The 18,792-nt window shown below is 41.6% G+C and overlaps 1 protein-coding gene across 2 annotated transcripts; it reads right to left on the reverse strand.

Moving 5' to 3' along the window:
* Positions 1-4,784: 4,784 nt before the first annotated feature.
* Serpinb12 (serpin family B member 12) lies at positions 4,785-18,460 on the reverse strand. Of its 2 annotated transcripts, XM_070028622.1 has the most exons (8): positions 18,293-18,460; positions 16,545-16,616; positions 14,969-14,971; positions 14,395-14,535; positions 12,677-12,794; positions 9,740-9,882; positions 8,309-8,476; positions 4,785-5,189 (listed from the first exon to the last, which is right to left on the reverse strand). In XM_070028622.1, the coding sequence occupies exons 1-8, from the start codon at positions 18,458-18,460 to the stop codon at positions 4,785-4,787; spliced, it is 1,218 nt and encodes a 405-aa protein (XP_069884723.1). The 2 variants fall into 2 exon arrangements, with proteins under 2 accessions (XP_069884723.1, XP_069884721.1); XM_070028620.1 differs by lacking the exon at positions 14,969-14,971 and having other exon boundaries at positions 16,491-16,616.
* Positions 18,461-18,792: the final 332 nt, after the last annotated feature.

Genomic DNA, 18,792 nt, shown 5'->3' on the forward strand with positions numbered 1-18,792 from the left:
AATAACATGGAAAAGCCTTTAGCTCTGTTGAGGCTGATCTTCTGTGTGGTCATTTTCTTCAAGCATTTTGCAGGTCTAGATTAGAGGCCTAGCTTTACATCTGAGAATTTTCATTAGAATGTCAATGAAATTCAGATTTGGAATATACCACAGCCTGCTTTGGCAAGTTAGGACAGGGAAGGGCTGGAGATGTGTACTTAGTGGCTTAGAAACCTTTTATGTATTTGAAACACAGACTCTCCGATGTCAGAAAATGATGAGAAAGTCAGTGGAAAGTTCCTGCTCCAGGGAACAACTCTTAATCTTTAACTTCATTGACAAAGATCCATACCTCTGATATGGTTGGCTGGTCACAAGCAACATACCTGGCAGTTACAGTGTAAAGTCAAGATGGAAATAATTCCAGGAAATATCGGTATACAATTGCAACTGGTTGCAAGATGGAACACTTGAGTGGAGAGAAAAAAAATTGCTTTTTCTCACATACGGGAACCCAAAACCATGAGCTTTATCCTAGACAAGTTTTGGGCTCTCAAAATTCACATCTGTAGAATAAACAAATGAAAACAAATGACTCCTTGTAGTCTTTAATTCTACTTGGAAAGATGCAAAAGTAGTGGTTATATATCAACCTAGCTCTCAGAGTGACTGAGAGAATTAAATGGGTTAATGAACGTGAAGGTTCAACCAATGCTGCCACATAATAAGCGCAATAAAGATGAACTGTTATTAAGATTCCAGTTCAGATAGTTCACAGTTGCAGTCTCATGCTTAAGAACAAAATTCATCTCATGCAAGTCCAGCATTAAAAGAAACCAAGACTGATGAAAACAGTCATAAATGTCAACAGCTCTTACATGCAGTGAAAATTCCAAATAAGGAGTGCCTCTTCTTCTTTTGATTGTGAACTAAGCACATATTTTATTGAAGGAGTTTCTTTACTGAATTTTGCTGTCTTTGCATTTAATTTTCTCAAAACAAGATGCATTGAATTGTAATTTTTGTGATGTTTGCAGCAGTGCTAGTTGCTAGAGATTCAACATACCTACCTATGCATAGGAATGTATTTGAAAATAATTTTCTGTTGTAGTTACACAAGAAAGCTGACTTAAGAGTATAAGGTTCTTTAATTGTATACATTCCCTTCAAACCTATACACTAGTCTTCTTTATTTCAGAAACTGAACATAAATGTTTAAGGTCAAATTATTTTATCCTTTAAACATAAGTTGTTTTCTTGACAGCTGGGATTCTGTTAGGATTATTTTTCCAAACTTTGTTTATCAAGTTCTTGTAATAGCCATTTTCTTTGTTTATTATTCATTTAATAGTATTGTTATTAATGTGTTAATATTTGTATTATTATTTGATTTTTTCTTGGAACTCAGTAAGTGTATCAAGCAACTTGTTCAAGTTAAGCTTTCCTTCCACTATATTTTGATTATTGATTCTCTATACCAATTTATCTATGTTCTTCCTCAGGAGCAACAGAACACTTGGAATTAATTCCTATGTTCTCTTTGTATCTACCAACTTCTTTTTTTTACTATTTCCTGTATATCTGAATAAAAAATAGGCCTTATCACTAATTAAATTTCCAGTATGCCAGTTATCTACTTACTACCTTTAAAGTCTATCTAAATCACTTGGTTGCATTTTTATTTCGTAGCTGTCTTCTTGTATCTTTGCACATTTTATCTTCAGAGTTCTGCTCTAATTCCACAGATATCATGTCAACATAAGTCTTACTAAGCATACCAATTTTTTTCTAAAATTTTCTTCCACTCCCTGCCTTGAATCATTTTATGATGTTTCTCTTTTGTGTCTAGAGTAGAATGTGTCTTTCTTAAGCACTGTTTTTCTTCATAGCCTACATTTCCCCCTCTTTTCTCCTTGAACAGGAGATGATCTATTCCGAGCCTGTGTGTGCTGAGGACGGGTGTATAGATTTCTTCCCCCCCCCCCCTCATTCTTCATCTCATGGCTGTGCCAGCCCTCTCATGCATCCTCGGCTAAGACACTGAGGAATGTCCCAGGAAATGTTATTAAAATGGAAACTTACTATAATCAAATATGGAATCTTATAAATTAAGTCTCCAGACTGAGCACTTCAGTAAGAGATATAAATATTTGATTTTTTTAGTATTTTTATTGAATACAAAGAAAAAATGATTTGGATTATTTTGATTAAGAAGAAAAGGATGACAAAATGGATTGGGGGGAATAAGACAATAACATGAGCCATGGGGATAAAGACTATATTTGGGGTTGTCATTCAGCTACAGAGCACCCTGCAGGTCCAGTTGGACCTCTGTCTTGGGTTATTGATACTGTGATCTTTTTAATACCATGCATGCCACAGAAGTAAACAGTAATTAGGGATGAAGCAACATGTTCTGACTTGCTCCAGATAAGGGCAAAACAGGAGAGGAGAGCGAGGGGAAATATGAATTAGACGATATGTGAAATTATAAGAAAGTTTTAGGTAGAAATAAAATTGAACACATACACACACACACACATACACAATTCTGTAAATTAGCAGCTACAAGAGATCCTGTTAGCTTCTGTACAGCCATGATTCCCTTGACAGAATATTTATAGTCAGCAGAAAGGGAGCCATTGCTTTTGAATCTGAATCACCTCATTTATTCTACCTGTTAACATTGCTGGGATAAAGGGAACTTTAAACTGAAAGACCCAGGAGTTCATTCCCTGCCTGTCTTCAGGATCGGTGGGTTTTCTAGCAATTGCAGCCAGGTCCTCATTCTGCCTCTGGCAGTCACACTGGAAGGTAAATTTTGCCAGGGCCAGAAAACGAGGGTCCGAATTTCCTTTTCCCCCAAAACTGCCAAACAATCCAATGACACATTGTTTTATTCCATAAAGGAGATTCGTTCATGAGAAGGCTGTGATCTCCATTCTCATCTGTGGGACTGAAATGTGTCTCTCATAGCGGAACGAAGCCACTAGGGATGGTAAAGAGCCCACCACTGGGTCATATAGTTAACTATTGACCTGGCTACCTGAGAGGTGGAGACAGGAGGAATACAGTTGGAGGCCAGCCCCAGGAAAGTTGCTTGAAACCTTACCTGAAAAACAAACTAAATTTAAAAGCTCTAGGAGTGTAGCTCAAGCGGTAGAGTTCTGGACCCTAAGAAGCAAGTGAAAACCCTCGATTCAATCCCCAATATTGCTAAAGAAGAAAGGGGGAATGTTGACCCTAATGAGTCCCGCAAAACTTGCTGCAGCCTCCCTGAACCAGCGCAGTGGCTGTCATCAGGAAAGGCAGCGAAATGGGACCACAACCAAGATCAGAAATTCACCTTGGCAAAAAAGAAACTGGCCAATTCCTTGAGTTAGATGGGCCGGGCAATCGTCATTCCAAATCATTTAGTGGGGGCTCAGAGGAGGAACTCAGATCGTTGAATCAGAGACAAAGCCGGAGGACCAAGCGTCTGAATACAGCAGGGGTCAGGCGTTCAGTGGTGTGGAGTTGATGGAAGCAACCACCTTGGAAAGGGTTTGCACGTGCGCTATGTCCATGAGAGGAACTCTCACAGTGTGTCCAGGCATAAGGCCTCTTGGAGAATGGCAAAGGGGTCCAGAGAGAGTGAGGAATGCGGAGCCCCGCTTCCACCCTGGTGGAACATGCTGGGTTTTTAGGAACACCTAGCCACAGATGGAAAGTCTCTGGGGAAGGGAAGGAAAAGACAGAGGGAAATGTTACCTAATGATGTCTTACAGTAATGATGCAACATGGAAAACTGAGAGCCACCTTTCTTGAAAAATCCACTTGTCACTTTGCTGGCTCAATGTCCAATTGGTAATACAAATGACATTTCACTGTTGTACTCAAAAATGAATGCTGCTTGGGGGAAATCATACCTCCTTGAGCAAGTCTTAATACTTCCACACCCCCTGCCATCTCCCACATCTGTGCGGCAGAAGATGTAAGGGGAAGAAGCCGGCACCTTACCCAAGGTGGGCCATGATCATCACTGCCCAGCAACACAGCCGGGTTTCCCAAACACATTCCAGTCAAACACTATCTCTTGCCATAGGTGTTAAAGTGATTTCTGAGTTTGCCATCCCAGAGAGGCAGGCTAATAAACTTTAAGGATTTCTTCCAAAGGAAGTAGATCAACAAAATCAATACCAGTCTATATATCAACTGATTTTCAAGTCACCCAGGATGAACAACAAAATGCATTTGATTTGTTTTGGTGGTACTGTGGTTTGGACTTAAGGCTTCACGCTTGGAGAGCAAGTCTACCACTTGGAAAAGACCTCAGCCCCTTTGTCTTTACTGAAATTTCAGATAAAGTACCTTTTTGCCTACGGCTGGCCTTAGATCATGATCTTCCTACCTGTGCATCCCACAGAGCTGGGATGACAGGCATAAGCCACCATACCCATGCATTGGTTAAGATATTCAGCAGAGAGAATCTCACTAAGGTTTTGCCTAGCTTAGCCTTGACTCTCAACTTACAAACCATCACATCCAGCCCCCACAGGCTGACATTATATTTTTGACAGCTGAAGGTCGTAAAGGTTAGAAAGGAGATAAAGGGTGCATCAATACCAACAGAGGAGAATCAGTTTCAGGGTGACAGGAGGATCAAGAGAAACTAAGGGTGATAACTGTAGAAAGGGATCATAAAGTGAAGAGAGAATTGGATCATCTTTAGATATTATCAGAAACACAAGGAACCATGATTGATGCTAGGGGAAGACTGCATTGTGTTTTCCTCTTGTACCCAAGTACTAGACATTGTGTCCCTTTCAAGGAGAGCAAACCCTGCCATAGAAAAGAATTGTATGGGTTTCATTGTGTTTGATAAAAAAGAGAAAAGGATGGTTGGCATTGAACTCCACCCAAGATGGCCGTGATCTTTCCATGCCAACAGCCCCACTGGCTGCAGCTGCCTGTGTACCAATTTCATCCACCTCCACAAAGGTCTTGTGGATCACTTTGGACAGGTACAGCTTAGGACTTGGAGAGATTCCAGTGAGATCAGCCTTCGTCTCATCAAAGATATCTGTAATGCCCATGTTGTACAGAGTAGAATTGAGGTCATAGGTATTTTCCATGGTGAACTGGGGGAAGGAGACAGACACTGCTTCTTCTGACATGTTTTCTGGACTGCTCCAGGCTACTATTTTTTCATAGCTTATGTGCTTTTCAAGCTACAAGAGGAAGAATATAATAGGTAGAGTTAGGTCACAATCCTACAAAGAATGGCTCAATTATTTCAAAGTACATAAATTCATTTTAGCAGTTATTTAAATACAGCCACTCAACTCTTGTGAACAACTAACTCAGAGTTTAACAAAATGAATAACCCCTGTTTTCACTGTATTTGATGTTGGTATAATTTGGGGAGAGAAGGGAAAAAAACAAATTGTTTAAATAGGGATACTGGTGAACCCATTGCCACAATGAAATGTACAAGATGCTATGTTGAAACACAAACTTTACAACTTTGGGGGGGGGGGCAAGGATGGTAAGGGGAAACAAAGGAGGAGGCAACAATGCTTGATAAGAAATGTACTCATTACCTTGCTCATGTAATTGTAACCCCTTTATACAGTATTTTCACAATTTAAAAAACATTAATAATAATAAATAAATAACCAAGAAGCTGAAATGTGTGTTGTCAGAAGGGAAGAGGAAGGGGTGGGGGAAATGAATGGAGAGAGGAAGGGTGGGTGATATTATGAATGTACATAGCATCAATCAATGAACATATGTAAAAATGGAGCCAGGTAACTTGATGGGATGGATAGGGCTGGGGATATGGTGGAGAATGATGAAAGAGGTGACACCAATCAAGATGAATAGCACTTATAAATTAATATGTTGCACTGAAACTACTGTGTACAATTACTTAAATTTTAAAGATATTTTTAATTAAAAATATAAAGAAAAAGAATACAACCTTCTAGGTCTTTCTATAAGTTTTTAAATAGTCTGGATTCATTTAAAATTCCTGTAAGAGCTTTAAAACAACTAAACCCTCAAAGAATCAGCAACTCAATTAACAAATGAGTTAATAAGTTAAATAGATACTTCTCAGAAGAAGTAAAAATGTCCAACAAACATGTGAAGAAATGTTCAACATCTCTGGCCATAAAGGAAATGCAAATTGCCCCAATTAGGATGGCCATCATCAAGAATACAAACAGTAACTGATGCTGGCATGGATGTGGGCAAAAGGGAATTCTATTACACTGTTGATGGGAATATAAGCTTGTTCAACCACTCTATAAAGCAGTGTGAAGGTTCTTAAAAAAAAAAAAAGCTAAACCTGGAACCACTTTGACCCAGTAATTCCACTCCTGGACATTTATCCAAAGATCATAAACCAGGATTATAGTAAAGCCACCAGCACAACCATGTTCATTGCAGCACTATTCAACATAGCCATGGTATGGAATCAGCTCAGATGCCCCTCAATGGACAAATGGATCAAGAAAATATGATATATATGTGTGTGTATATATATATATATATATACATAGAGAGAGAGAGAGAGAGAGGATGAAATTTTTGATATTGCACCATTTGCAAAGAAGTGGAGGGATCCAGAAAAATTCATGTTAAGTGAAGTCAGGCCCAAAGAGACAGGTTGCATGGTGTCACACATATCTGGAAGCTAGAATTGGCTTATAAATGTATAAGTAAATAACTTGGGTGATGTGCAAGTGTACATAAATGTATTAATTGGAATACAGTAGATTTAGGGGAGAATTCAAACACTATAATTTCCTAGAAAAGCAGAATCATGGTTCAACAAAATGAACACCAGGAAACTGGTAACTTGAAAGGGTTGGAGAGGAGTAAAGCAAAGGGGGTAGACAAATCAAGGGGAGAAGGATGGTGTGCTCAAAACTTCCATATATATGGGTTGGGAATGTGGCTTAGTGGTAGAGTGCTTACCTAGCATGAAGCCCTGGGTTCAATTCCTCAGTACCACATAAGCAGAAAAAAAAAGAAGTGGTGCTGTGGCTCAAGTGGTAGAGAGCTAACCTTGAGCAAAAGAAGCTTGAGGACAGTGCCCAGGCCCTGAGTTCAAGCGCCAGAACTGGCAAAAAAATTCCACATATAGTCTTAAAAAAATAAGAAAAGTGAAGGAAGAGTGGGGTTGGGAGGGATGGGTGAGAAGGTTGAAAGGGGTGACATTGATCCAGATGCATTATATTCATAAACTGCTTTGTCAGACGTTAACTCCCTAGTATAACTACTTAAAGATAATAAAAATAGTTAAAAATTAACAAATCAACTAATAAAACCCCAGGAAGATAAATAAAACTCCATTGAGAAAATCTGTTTCCTCTGTAAAACCTATAGGACAATCTGGGTTCCAGCGTTTGACAACCTTGTGTTCAGAGAACTGCACAGCTCACTGGGTAAGCTTAAACAAATGTGAATATTCTCTGCCCAACAAAGATGATATGATTGAGCTCTTGCAAAGATTAAACAAATAATATACATAAAATACTTAGTATGCATAGAATAATGTTGGCATATGGTAAATTTTAAATAATGGCTGTTACAGTATTGTTATTATAATTAACATACTAAGTGCTCTCAGTTTCTTTCTCTCTCATCCTTTTTCTCATATCTATCCTTTATTTCTTAGGGCAATATGCAATGCACCTCCCTAGCCTTCATTAATTCTTGCTTTTACTTCTATCAGTGTAAATGTACTCTCACAGAGAATCACAGAAATGATGTGACAAAGGGTGAACTAATTCTGTGGTGATACTCACTAGACACTATTGGAAATGAACTTTATAACTTGGGAGGAGGGAGGTTGGGAGGGAAAAACTGGGAGAAAATGAGGGAGGGATAACACTGTTCAAAAAGAAGTGTACTTATTACCTGACTTACATAACTGTAACCCTCTGTACATCATCTTTACAACAAAAATAATGTAGCCAGAAGTCTTGAACTGAAGTATGATGAAACTGTCTGATTAAGGGCAGAAGTGTACATCTTCAGGAAAAAGACACAGCTGTTTCATTTATAGAAATTTCAAAGTTACTCAGTATCACACTGGAAAAAATTGATTAAGGAAATCTGTGAATTTTTGAAGACAAACTCCTATTCCTTGTTATGTTTTTTCACATTTGTTCTTTAGGTTTGGACAAGTAAGACATATATGTCTAATCTCACCCACATTTCTATATAAACCTGGATATGACTGATAGCTGGACTCTAGCCCTTAGGATGGTAAATGATCGCGTTGTTCTCTGGCGATCCGGAATGAAACTGTGGCATAGGTGTGACAAGGATGCCTTACCTCTTGGAGTCCCTTCGTGTTGTCCTGTGAACAAGGTGGCAGCAGGACAAACATGCTGAGCTTCCCCGTGTGGTACCGCATTTCCAGAATCTGGGCCTGCAGCTCCTCAATGAAGCCAATTCTAAACTGGCCCTTCTGATTCATCATCTTTACACTCTTTTTTTCATTCTGCAGTGAACAAGCAAGAAGTTACAGGTGGTTATATATAGCTAACAAAATCCAAGCCCTGCTTCCCTTCTCTAAGATGAGAAAGATCTGCACCAGAAGTGTGGAGCCACACCAATGCCCAGCCCTTGCCTTGCCAAATACTTCATCTCTCCATGCCTCTAATCCATCTTGCTGAAGACTAGGTATTGGTGGTCTTTTCACCCAAACATCTCCCGTAACTTTGTCAGCCAAAGCAAGGGCCAGCAAGTGTCCCATCTTCAATGCTGGCTCCACCCTCCCCCAACTCCTAGCTTCACCCAGCACCTAGCTCCACATCACTATGTCTACGGCCTAGACAGCCCATCCACAGTACCAAGGGAAGCCATAGTGAAAAGGTAATCATCTACATATTGAATAATAGCACCTACTATTATATAGGCTTTCTTTGGAAGAAAAGGCCCTACCCTGGACACCTTATATTTCATAATAACCTTGAACTTTGAGAGGTCCCCAATAGACAGCTGAAGATAGTCACCATTTGACAGGGGGAAAAAATATGTGCACTGTGATAAAGCTAAACCAAATACCCAGTGGTTGGTTGGGGTTTAGAATGAACAGAGATGTGACTTCTATGGCATAGCTAAGTAAATTAGCCTTTGTAAAAAAATTTTCTCTCAAATTCTCAGTGGAAATAGTAACAGCTATTTTATAATATTCTTTTGGAGAATAAATGAAATAACGTAAGGATTGCATTCAGGGTGACACTTGGGTGGTCTCCTCCCTTCGTTACAAGAATTGCCCACGTAACCACAGAGTACTTCTCCCATGAGCCATGGCCTTGGGGTGGCTTGAGTCTCTGACGTGAGGGTGGCGGGGGATACACATAAGAGGAATGGAGCAAAGAAAGAAGACACTGCAAGGAAACAGAACAGGAAAACTAAACTCGGAGAAAATATGAAGCCCTCTCACTTCTCTGAGTTCAAAACAAAGATGCCAATTTGATTTTGTAAATGTATTCATTTCTAATTGCTTAACAAAACCTGTACCTACTTACCATGTACATGATATTCTGAAATACATGCATACCACAGAACAGCAAGCTCAGACATGTCACTGAACGTGAGGTGCTGACTACAGTTCATCACAAAACGTTCTTATCATAAATGCAAGCTTAAACTAGAAAGCTAAGCTGTAGATTTGAGTGGCCCTATTGTAAATTTGCTGGGGGGGCGGGGGGGAGTGACGGGTGGACTATCTGGAATACCGCAGGTGCTCATACAGTACCTCATTTAGCGAGAAAGGGGCATCAACTGTGTTTTCACAGTCAAAGTTTTTTTCCCATTTGGCCTTGAAGTAAACAGCGTTCACCAGCACCAGCACAGTGGCATCGTTGATGGTGTCCTTGCTGAACAGTTCCTTGATCTTCCCTAGAGAAAAGGTGCCAGAGGACATTCTAAGCATTCACAGGGTATCCATGCCTGTAATCCTAGCTGATCGGGAGGCTGAGATCTGAGAACTATCAACCAAAGCCAGTTGGGGCAAGAAAATCTTGATTTTCTTGAGACACTGATCTCCAATTGGCCATCAAAAAGACAAAAGTGGAGATGAATATCAGGGGGTTGAGTGCCAGTCAAGAGTGAGAGAGAAACAAGAGGGAGAGGCCCTGAGTTCAAGCCCAGGTTCTCTCTCGTTCTCTCTCTCTCGTTCTCTCTCTCTCATTCTCTCTCTCTGTCTCTCTCTCTGTCTCTCTCTGCCTCTCTCTCTGTCTCTCTGTCTGTCTGTCTGTCTGTCTGTCTGTCTCTCTCTCTCTCTCTCTCTGTCTCTCTCTCTCTCTCTCACACACACACACACACACACACACACACACACACACACGAAAGTACTCCCAGAGGCAGAACTCTTAATACACCTCAATATGTCTAAGGTTAGAGAATGGTTCATTCAAGAACAACTCCAACCAGGTGTCGGTGGCTCATGCCTGTAATCCTAGCTACTAGCTACTCAGGAGGCTGAGATATGAGGATCTTGGTGCAAAGCCAGCCTGGGCAGGAAAGTCCATGAGACTCTTATCTCCAATAAAACCACTAGAAATTCGGAAGTTGTACTGTGTCTCAAGCGGTAGATCGCTTGGCTTGAGCTGAAAAGCTAAGGGACAGCACCCAAGCCCAGAGTTCAAGCCCCACGACATACCAATAATAATAATAATAATAATAATAATAATAATAATAATAAAACAAAACAACTCCAAAAAACTGAAGATCTAATAGAAGGGCATGGGTAAAATGGATTATATTTAAAGGTGACAGATCTGGGTGCTGGTGACACATGCTTGCAGTCCTAGCTAGCTACTCAGGAAGCTGATTCCAGAGGAGGGAGGTTAAAAGCTAGCCCAGGCAAAAAAAATCTGAGACAGTTATCTCTGATTAACCAACAAAAAGCTAAAAGTGAAGAGGTGGTCCAAATGATAGGGTAAAGAAGCTTGAGAGCAAAAACTAAGGGGAAGCATGAAATCCTGAGTTCAGTCCCCAATTCCAGCACAAAAATAAAATAAAATAACTGTGACTGGGAAGAAATGACCATATAGGTACTCTGCATTCCTTTTAGAGACTTCTGCTATTCAGAGCTAGGAAAGTTTTGGGGGTTTGTGTGTGTGTGTGTTTTTTTAATTGTGAAAATGCCATATAGAGGGGTGACAATTACATGGGCAAGATAATGAGTACATTTCTTATCAAGCATTGTTGCCTACTCCTTTGTTTCCCCTTTCCATCTTCCCCCCCAAACCCTCCCCACCCCCTCAAACCCCTCCCTCCTCCCCCGCTGGCCAAAGTTGTAAAGCTCGTTTTTCGACAAAACGACTTGTACATCTCATTGTTGCAATGGGTCCACCTGTATCCCTATTTAAATGATTTGTTTTTTCCCTTCCCCTCCACAAATTATACCAACATCAAATACAGTGAAAGCAGGGGTTATACCGTGGGGGAGGTGGGGGAGGGACATACAAAGCAACAAAGAAATCATCTTATAAATACATTAGAAACAATCACATGAAAGAAAAGACATTTGAATACTTATCTTGGGGTTCATTTCACCTAACATCAACTCATCTGACCTTTTCTGCTTGTCTCAGACATATACTAGTTATTGCAAATAAGGGAAATCATATGTATGTTGAATGTATGTATGTTGCATGTATGCTGAATTCAAAGTGCCACTATTTGATATCATCTCAGCATCCCCATTTTTTCTAAGAAATGCCTCTTTATTCACCAAAAAGTTGGTACAAAGACTTTTATTGTGTCTATAGTCCCTAAGTAGCCAGAACTGCTCTGTTACTTTTTGCTAACTTCTTACTGTTAATAGAATTAACAGGAATTCTATGCCTCCATCAGAAAGAATGACATTTCCCCATTTGTTAGGAAATGGAAAGGTTTGGAAAAAATTATATTAAGTGAAGTAAGCCAGGCCCAAAGAAGCATAGGTCCCATGGTTTCCCTTATTTGCAATATCTAGTATAGGTATGAGTCAAGCGGAAAAGCTCAGATAATGTGATGTTAGGAAAATGAACCCTTAAATATGTATTTTAATGTTTTCGTTTCTTTCATGCATGTGTTTCTAACGCATTTATAAGATTATTTCTTTGTTGCTTTGTATGTCCCTCCCCCACAGTGTAACCCCCGCTTTCACTATATTTGATGTCAGTATAACATGTGGAGGAGATGGGGACAAACAAGTCGTTTAAGGATTCAGGTGGACCTGTTGCAACAATGAGAAGTACAAAATGTCATGTCAAAACCAGCTTTACAATGTCGGTGTGGGGGGGGGGGAGGGGGGTATAATTGGGTGGGGGGAGGGGGGTAAAATTGGGTGGGGGGAGGGGGGAGGCGGGGAAGGGAAATGAAGGGTAAACAAAGGAGGAGGCTGCAATGCTTGGTAAGAAATGTATGCATTATCCTGCCCATGTAATTGTAGCCCCCCCGTACAGTATGTTCTCAAATAAAATAAAATACAATTAAAAAAAAATAGAATTAACAGCCTACTTTGGTAGAAAGGCATTTTTTTATTTATGTTGGCTCAAGAGTGACAATAAGCAACCGAAACTTTATAATTGTTTGCTGCTATTCAAAATGAGCTTTGGACATAGTTTACCTATAGAAATAAAGATCAGTGACCTGAAAAGCTAAGCCATCTGTTTTTGTCTGAAATGTATTTGGTCTTTCTTACCTTGACATTGACTTTCAACCCAGAAGTTGATCTTTTGTCTGGAATTCTCTGTGTCTTTCCGAAAATCAACACTTTCAATCGTTGTGTGGTAAAATTGAATCACACCATCTACATATTCCTGTTCGATTGAAATAAGTGGGATACAGCACAACAAAATTATGTAGATCTGCTAATGGGTAAGAGTAACTCAGTTGTAAGCAGCCTAATGTGATAGATGTTTGGGGTCACATATTATCTGAGAAGTAGCCTTTCCTTTTCCATCTAGCCCCAGTCCTAGTTTTGAAAAACATAATCATTTATTACTAATGTATATTTATAAACACTACATTCTTTCAGAGGGACCACAGTGTTCTTTATTTTAGCATAGATTGGATTTCTAAGTGGAAAATCTGAAGTTATAAACTGGTTGTAGGAGAGCTTTCCTATATTTGAATTTTTCTTGTCACCCATTTGACTCTTTCTTGCATCATGAACTCAAGCAATTGTAAGGAAGTCGCATATAACAGGTCCAAGTAAATCTGTCCTAGGTAATATGGGCGCCTTGCCCCTATAATCCCCAGCTACTGGGATGTGAAGATTGCAAGAGTTGCAATTTGGGGACAACCTTAGCAAAACTTGTCCAAGACCCCATCTCAACAGAAAAAGCTGAGCATGGTCGTGGTGTGCACCTGACATCCACGCAGGAAGCATAAATGGAGGATTGTGGTCCAGACCTGGCAGGTGTAAAAAGAGACATCCTATCTCAAAGAAAACACACAGCAAAAAGGCCTTGAGTTGAGTGAGACTCAAGCAGTAGAGCAGCTGCCTAACAAATGCCAAGCCTTGAATTCAAACTCCAATACCCCCACTAGAAAAAAAAAAAGGGCGGGGGGGGGGGGGGGGGTAAAATAGCAAGTTTTGGTATATGTATTTTACCGTATTTTTTCAGTGACTGATACTATATACCAAAACTATTGTGTTTTGTGATATGTGAGTTTGTTAAATCTGTATTTTCCTCCTGGGATATGGAGTAGGAGAACACACTTTGGTGCAAAGTAGGTTCTGCCGGCCCCTCGCTCCCAGGATTGCCTGGGTGGCATCCTGGCCTGGGCTCACTCGCTCACCCCCGTGGCTGGGTGGCATCCTGGCCTGGGCTCACTCGCTCACCCCCGTGGCTGGGTGGCATCCTGGACTGGGCTCACTCGCTCACCCCCGTGGCTGGGTGGCATCCTGGCCTGGGCTCACTCACTCACCCCCGTGGCTTGGTGCGCTGCTCTTTCTGGACACACAGCGGCCCATGCAGAGGGTCCTCCTGCTCCACAGGCGCAAGACCTGTGGCTTCTGACTCGCACTGGGGCCTCTATTGGCCACAGCATATCTTGCCTGCGGGCCACCGAGGTTCCCCTAAGGCCTTGGTCGTGGCACAAAAGGAAATTTTAGAGAAAGACCTGAGGGCAGCCACTCAGTAGAGATGGGCCTCCCAGGCGCCTTGGTTGGGAAAGGCAGTCACAAACGGGCCGCGACGCAGCCCTCTCCGACTCAGTGCTTCTCCCCACAGGCCCCTTGCCACCGCTCTCTGCCATCGACAAGGGCTGCTTCAGCCCAGTTGAAAACCGAGTAGACGCATACAAACATCTGGGGCAGAGGGGGTTGGAGACCCCGCCAGGCACAGCGTCCTGGCAGAGAATTTCGTGCTATCCACTCCATGGCCATCTAATCACCAGCCACGGGCGACTCACCGGGCAGAGGGGGAACTCCTGCTCCCCGTAGAGCCGGTTGGCCATACTAAGGGTGTAATACGCTTTGGCCCGATCTAATTTGGAGAGAAGTTTTCCGAAGTAGCAGCTCAGCAGTTGATTGTCGCCTTTTGAAGACTTAGCCTAACAAAAGAAGAAACACACTGTCATCTGGAGCAGGGCGAGGAGAAAGGCTACACGTGGTGAAAAGGAGAATGGTTTTTGCACAACTTGGAGTCACCCAGGGCCATGTCATTTCCCGGTGTGGTTCTGTGGAGACTGAGAGTGACCCACAGCGAGGCTGTGGTATTGGATCTTCCCTGGAAAGTATAGATGGTATCTGGCACTGAGGGGTCTTTGGTTTGCCCTGTATTCAAAAAGATATAAGATAGTTGCTATGTCTCCTTTCAAGAGCACCCACAGTGTGTGAGTGTGTCTCTGCCTCTCTGTTTGTCTGGTTGTCTACTGGGCTGTTCTTCTGCTTCCCTGTTTGCTCAGTAAAGCTCTGCCATATTTTATTCTACTAAAAAAAAAAAAAAAAGATATAAGAAAGCTAATCATCTGTCCACTCTCCAACTTTCTAAGGTAGAGATAACCTGGGGAAAATCTCTCCAGCTCCTGGTCTAAGAAACCATGAGCTGTCTGATCTGTGTGTGTGTGAGCAGCTTTCTAAACAAAATAGACAGGAGGAGGAGGCAAGAGAGAGCCAGAATTCCACAGTAACCCCGAGCCTCCCCTTCCCTTTGACCATTCCCATCTGGAGAGCTTGACTTGAAGACACAGGTGATAACAGGGCCTGAGGTCAAGGTTTCTTTATCATGAGGAAGACAGCAATGTTTTCTCATTAAGAAACTAACTCATTTAAAATCATTTTTTCCAAGTCTTTCCATTTCCTAATAAATGGGGCAATGTCATCCAGGTCCAAAGAGACATAGGTCCCATGGTTTCCCTTATTTGCAATAACTAGTATATGTCTGAGACAAGCAGAAACAGTCAGATAAATTGATGTTAGGCGAAATGAATCCTAAGATAAGGACTCAAATGGTTTTTCTTGCTTGCTATTGTTTCTAACATATTTATAAGATGATTTCTTTGTTGCTTTGTATGTCCCTCCCCCATGGTATAACTAACCCCTGTTTTCACTGTATTTGATGTTGGTATAATTTGGGGAGGGGTAGGGAAAAAATTGTTTAAATAGGGATACAGATGGACCCATTGCAACAATGAAATGTACAAGATGTTATGTTGAAAATAAACTTTACAACTTTGGCTGGGGGCTGGGGGGCATGGATGGGAGGGTAGGGATGGTAAGAGGAAACAAAGGAGGAGGCAACAATGCTTGATAAGAAATGTACTCACTATCTTGCTCATGTAATTGTAACCCCTCTGTATGGTTTTTTCACAATAAAAGATCATTAAAAATATATTAACTCTATGAGCAAAAAAAAAAAGAAGAGGAAGAGGAAGAGGAAGAGGAAGAAGAAGAAGAAGAAGAAGAAGAAGAAGAAGAAGAAGAAGAAGAAGAAGAAGAAGAAGAAGAAGAAGAAGAAGAAGAAGAAGAGGAAGAAGAAGAAGAAGAAGGAGAAGGAGAAGGAGAAGGAGAAGGAGAAGGAGAAGAAGAAGAAGAAGAAATGAAACTAACTCAGCTGGGGGCTGGTGGCTCATGCCTGTACTCCTATCTACTCAGGAAGCTGAGATCTGAGGATCATGTTCAAAGCCAGCCCAGGCAGGAAAGTCTGTGAGACTCTTATCTCCAAGAAACCAACAGAAAACCGGAAGTGGTACTGTGGCTCAAGCAATAGAGCTATCGCCTTGAGCTGAAGAGCTGAGGGACATCACAAAGGCCTAGAGTTCAAGCCCCACAACAAACAAGGAAGGAAGGAAGGAAGGAAGGAAGGAAGGAAGGAAGGAAGGAAGGAAGGAAGGAAGGAAGGAAGGAAGGAAGGAAGGAAGGAAGGAACTCACATCCAAGACCATACCAAAATACAATTAGAAAGAGAGATGATTAATATGACTTAGTCAGAGGGACGAGGCAACCTTACCCATCACAGGCAGGCAGAAAGAGCAGTTGGCAGAGGACAATGAGAAGTGCAGCTCACCTGCTGATCCGCTGTCTTCCCTTTCTGCCCTTCCAGAGAGCTTTCCGCCTGCACTTCTTTTGTGCTTTTTAGACAAGGATCAGGTTCTTGGCTTTCATTCTGGGAAAGTTCGTTGAAGTGGAGTACCTGCGTGACAAGGGGAGAGGGTCCCTCAGACGACACAAACGGTGGGACATCTAGATCGTTTCACAATATGACAATGATGGTGCTTGCATAGTTCACAGAGCAAGCTTAAAGACATGTTCCTTTTTTTTCCTTGGATTATTAGGTGGAATATAAAGGAAGTAACATAATATCCCTCTTCTCCTGGGACTGAGTAGCCAGACTAAAAGAACAGAAAAAAAAATCCATGAGCTACATGGAGCTCTCAAGAACTTGATACACGGCCAGTCCAAATTGGCTAGAATAAGCCTAAAGTGTGAACCAGCTGATACGCACAATATGAATGTAAAATACCACGTGAAACATTTTCTGTTGATTACATGATAATAGTTTAGAAATGGGAGTCCACGGAGCATTGAGGATTAAAACTATTCTTACCTATCTTGCCTCTTTAATGTGGCTATGAAAATTCTTTTAATTACATATGTGGCTTGAATCGTATTTGTGGAGGACAGTAGTAATCTAGAATTTCAAGTACATTGGGAGAGTAGGGATAGCACCCAGCTGTCCACAGCCTTGTGGGGGGGAAATGGAGTATCCTGTGCTGCTCACACTAAGGTAGTGGGATGGTGCACACCACCGCCTTCTGACTACTGAATGCCTGGGGAAAGATCATCAATTGCACCTGAAAGATCCAATGCATGTTCTACGGCCAAGAACATAATACTAATACTCCAGCAAGGCTAAGGAGAAACCTAAGTCATAATGACGCCAAACACATTCGACCTCAGCCCTTGAATTTAACTCCTCTGCATTCTAGAACAACAGCTTCATTCATGCCCCTGGGCCCTTGTGTTAGGTGCAAAAGCTAAGGAAATAAGAGAGCAGCCTCAGGAGCTTATAGTTTCTGTGCGCAGCTGTTTGTGTCGCTTTCATTCTAGGCCAAACGCTGAGCTAGGACAATGATTTCTGCTTTAGAAGTCACGTTCTAGAGGAGGAAGCACAGAAGAACAAGGTGCCTGGTCACTGGTGTGCGGCGTGTGGTAAATGGAAAAATGCCACATGGAGAGCATGGCTAGAATCTGTGCAGGACTGGGAGCCTGGCTGGGGCATTGGGTTGGTAAGTCAGAGTGGACCTTTCAGAGGTGGTAAACACTGAGCAAGGGCTTCAAAGAGAAAGTTATCTAGGAGACTAGGTGTCTGAAAGCCATCAGGCAAAGGGACCCAAACAAAGTCCCCTAGGCAAGAGTATGTGGCTTTCCCATGGAAGCAAAGAGATCAGTATGACTGGCAGCAAAGTGGAGTAAAAGATGGAGAAACGGGGTGTGTCTGGGATCAAATCCCCAGGTCCACATGAGCTATTGGCAAAACCTATGTGCTCACTGTGGGCTCAAAGAGAAGTCTGGTTTGTCAAGGAGCTGATAAACAGGATCTGCTTACAATGTGAAAGGATCTTAGTCAGAGCTGCACAGTGGCAGGTTAGAAGAGATGCGGGTAGCTCAGAGCTCAGGAAGGTGGTGCCAAGTGCCTGCATTCTGAATATACTTCAGTGGAAGGGAGGAAGGGAGGAAGGACACAAACAAAGGCTCAGCGTCAGAAGGCCCTGAAAATGCAGGGAACAACCCAACTCCTATGAGCGCAGGGTGAGTGTCTTACTCTGAAGGTTCGGGACCTCGTACCGCACCTCCGTGGATATGTACCTCATCGATCTGAAGTGCGCTGTCACTACGCGCTCCCAGGCGGACCATGCCAAGGGCAGCTGAGAGGCTCAGAGGGGAGAAAAAGATGTTTTGATGACCATCAGCCTTGCTAATCTCTTGGAAAAGATCAAAGCAAAATTTGGTGTTTGCAGCTATAAGGGAATCCATTGTAAAAGTGATGACAACCTAAAACAACAAGAGAAAAAATGAATGAGTTCAGGGCAATAGGCAAACAATTCTCATTTCTAAACATACACACCCAAGATAGATGATAGATGATAGATAGATAGATAGATAGATAGATAGATAGATAGATAGATAGATAGATGACATATAGATAGATCTAAGTATTTATAGATCTAGTTATAGACATATAGAACTAGAAAAAGATAAAGATATATCTTGAGTGTGTATGGGAATTCAACATTGTCTCATTCTATAGAAAGCTACCACTGTGTTTAATAGAAAAATACTACAATGAACATCTTCATAAATATAGA

This window comes from Dipodomys merriami, unplaced genomic scaffold (genome assembly GCF_024711535.1).
Source record: "Dipodomys merriami isolate MVZ:Mamm:240054 unplaced genomic scaffold, mDipMer1.0.p SCAF_2, whole genome shotgun sequence".
Classification (NCBI taxonomy): domain Eukaryota; kingdom Metazoa; phylum Chordata; class Mammalia; order Rodentia; family Heteromyidae; genus Dipodomys; species Dipodomys merriami.

Coding starts and splice junctions, on each gene's coding strand:
- Serpinb12 (XM_070028620.1), bottom strand. CDS start 18,460: ATGGATTCCCTTATAGCTGCAAACACCAAATTTTGCTTTGATCTTTTC. Junction 12,795..14,394: donor AGGAGTTCCCCCTCTGCCCG/GTGAGTCGCCCG, acceptor TCAATCGAACAG/GAATATGTAGATGGTGTGAT. Junction 5,190..8,308: donor ACACGAAGGGACTCCAAGAG/GTAAGGCATCCT, acceptor TTCCTCTTGTAG/CTTGAAAAGCACATAAGCTA.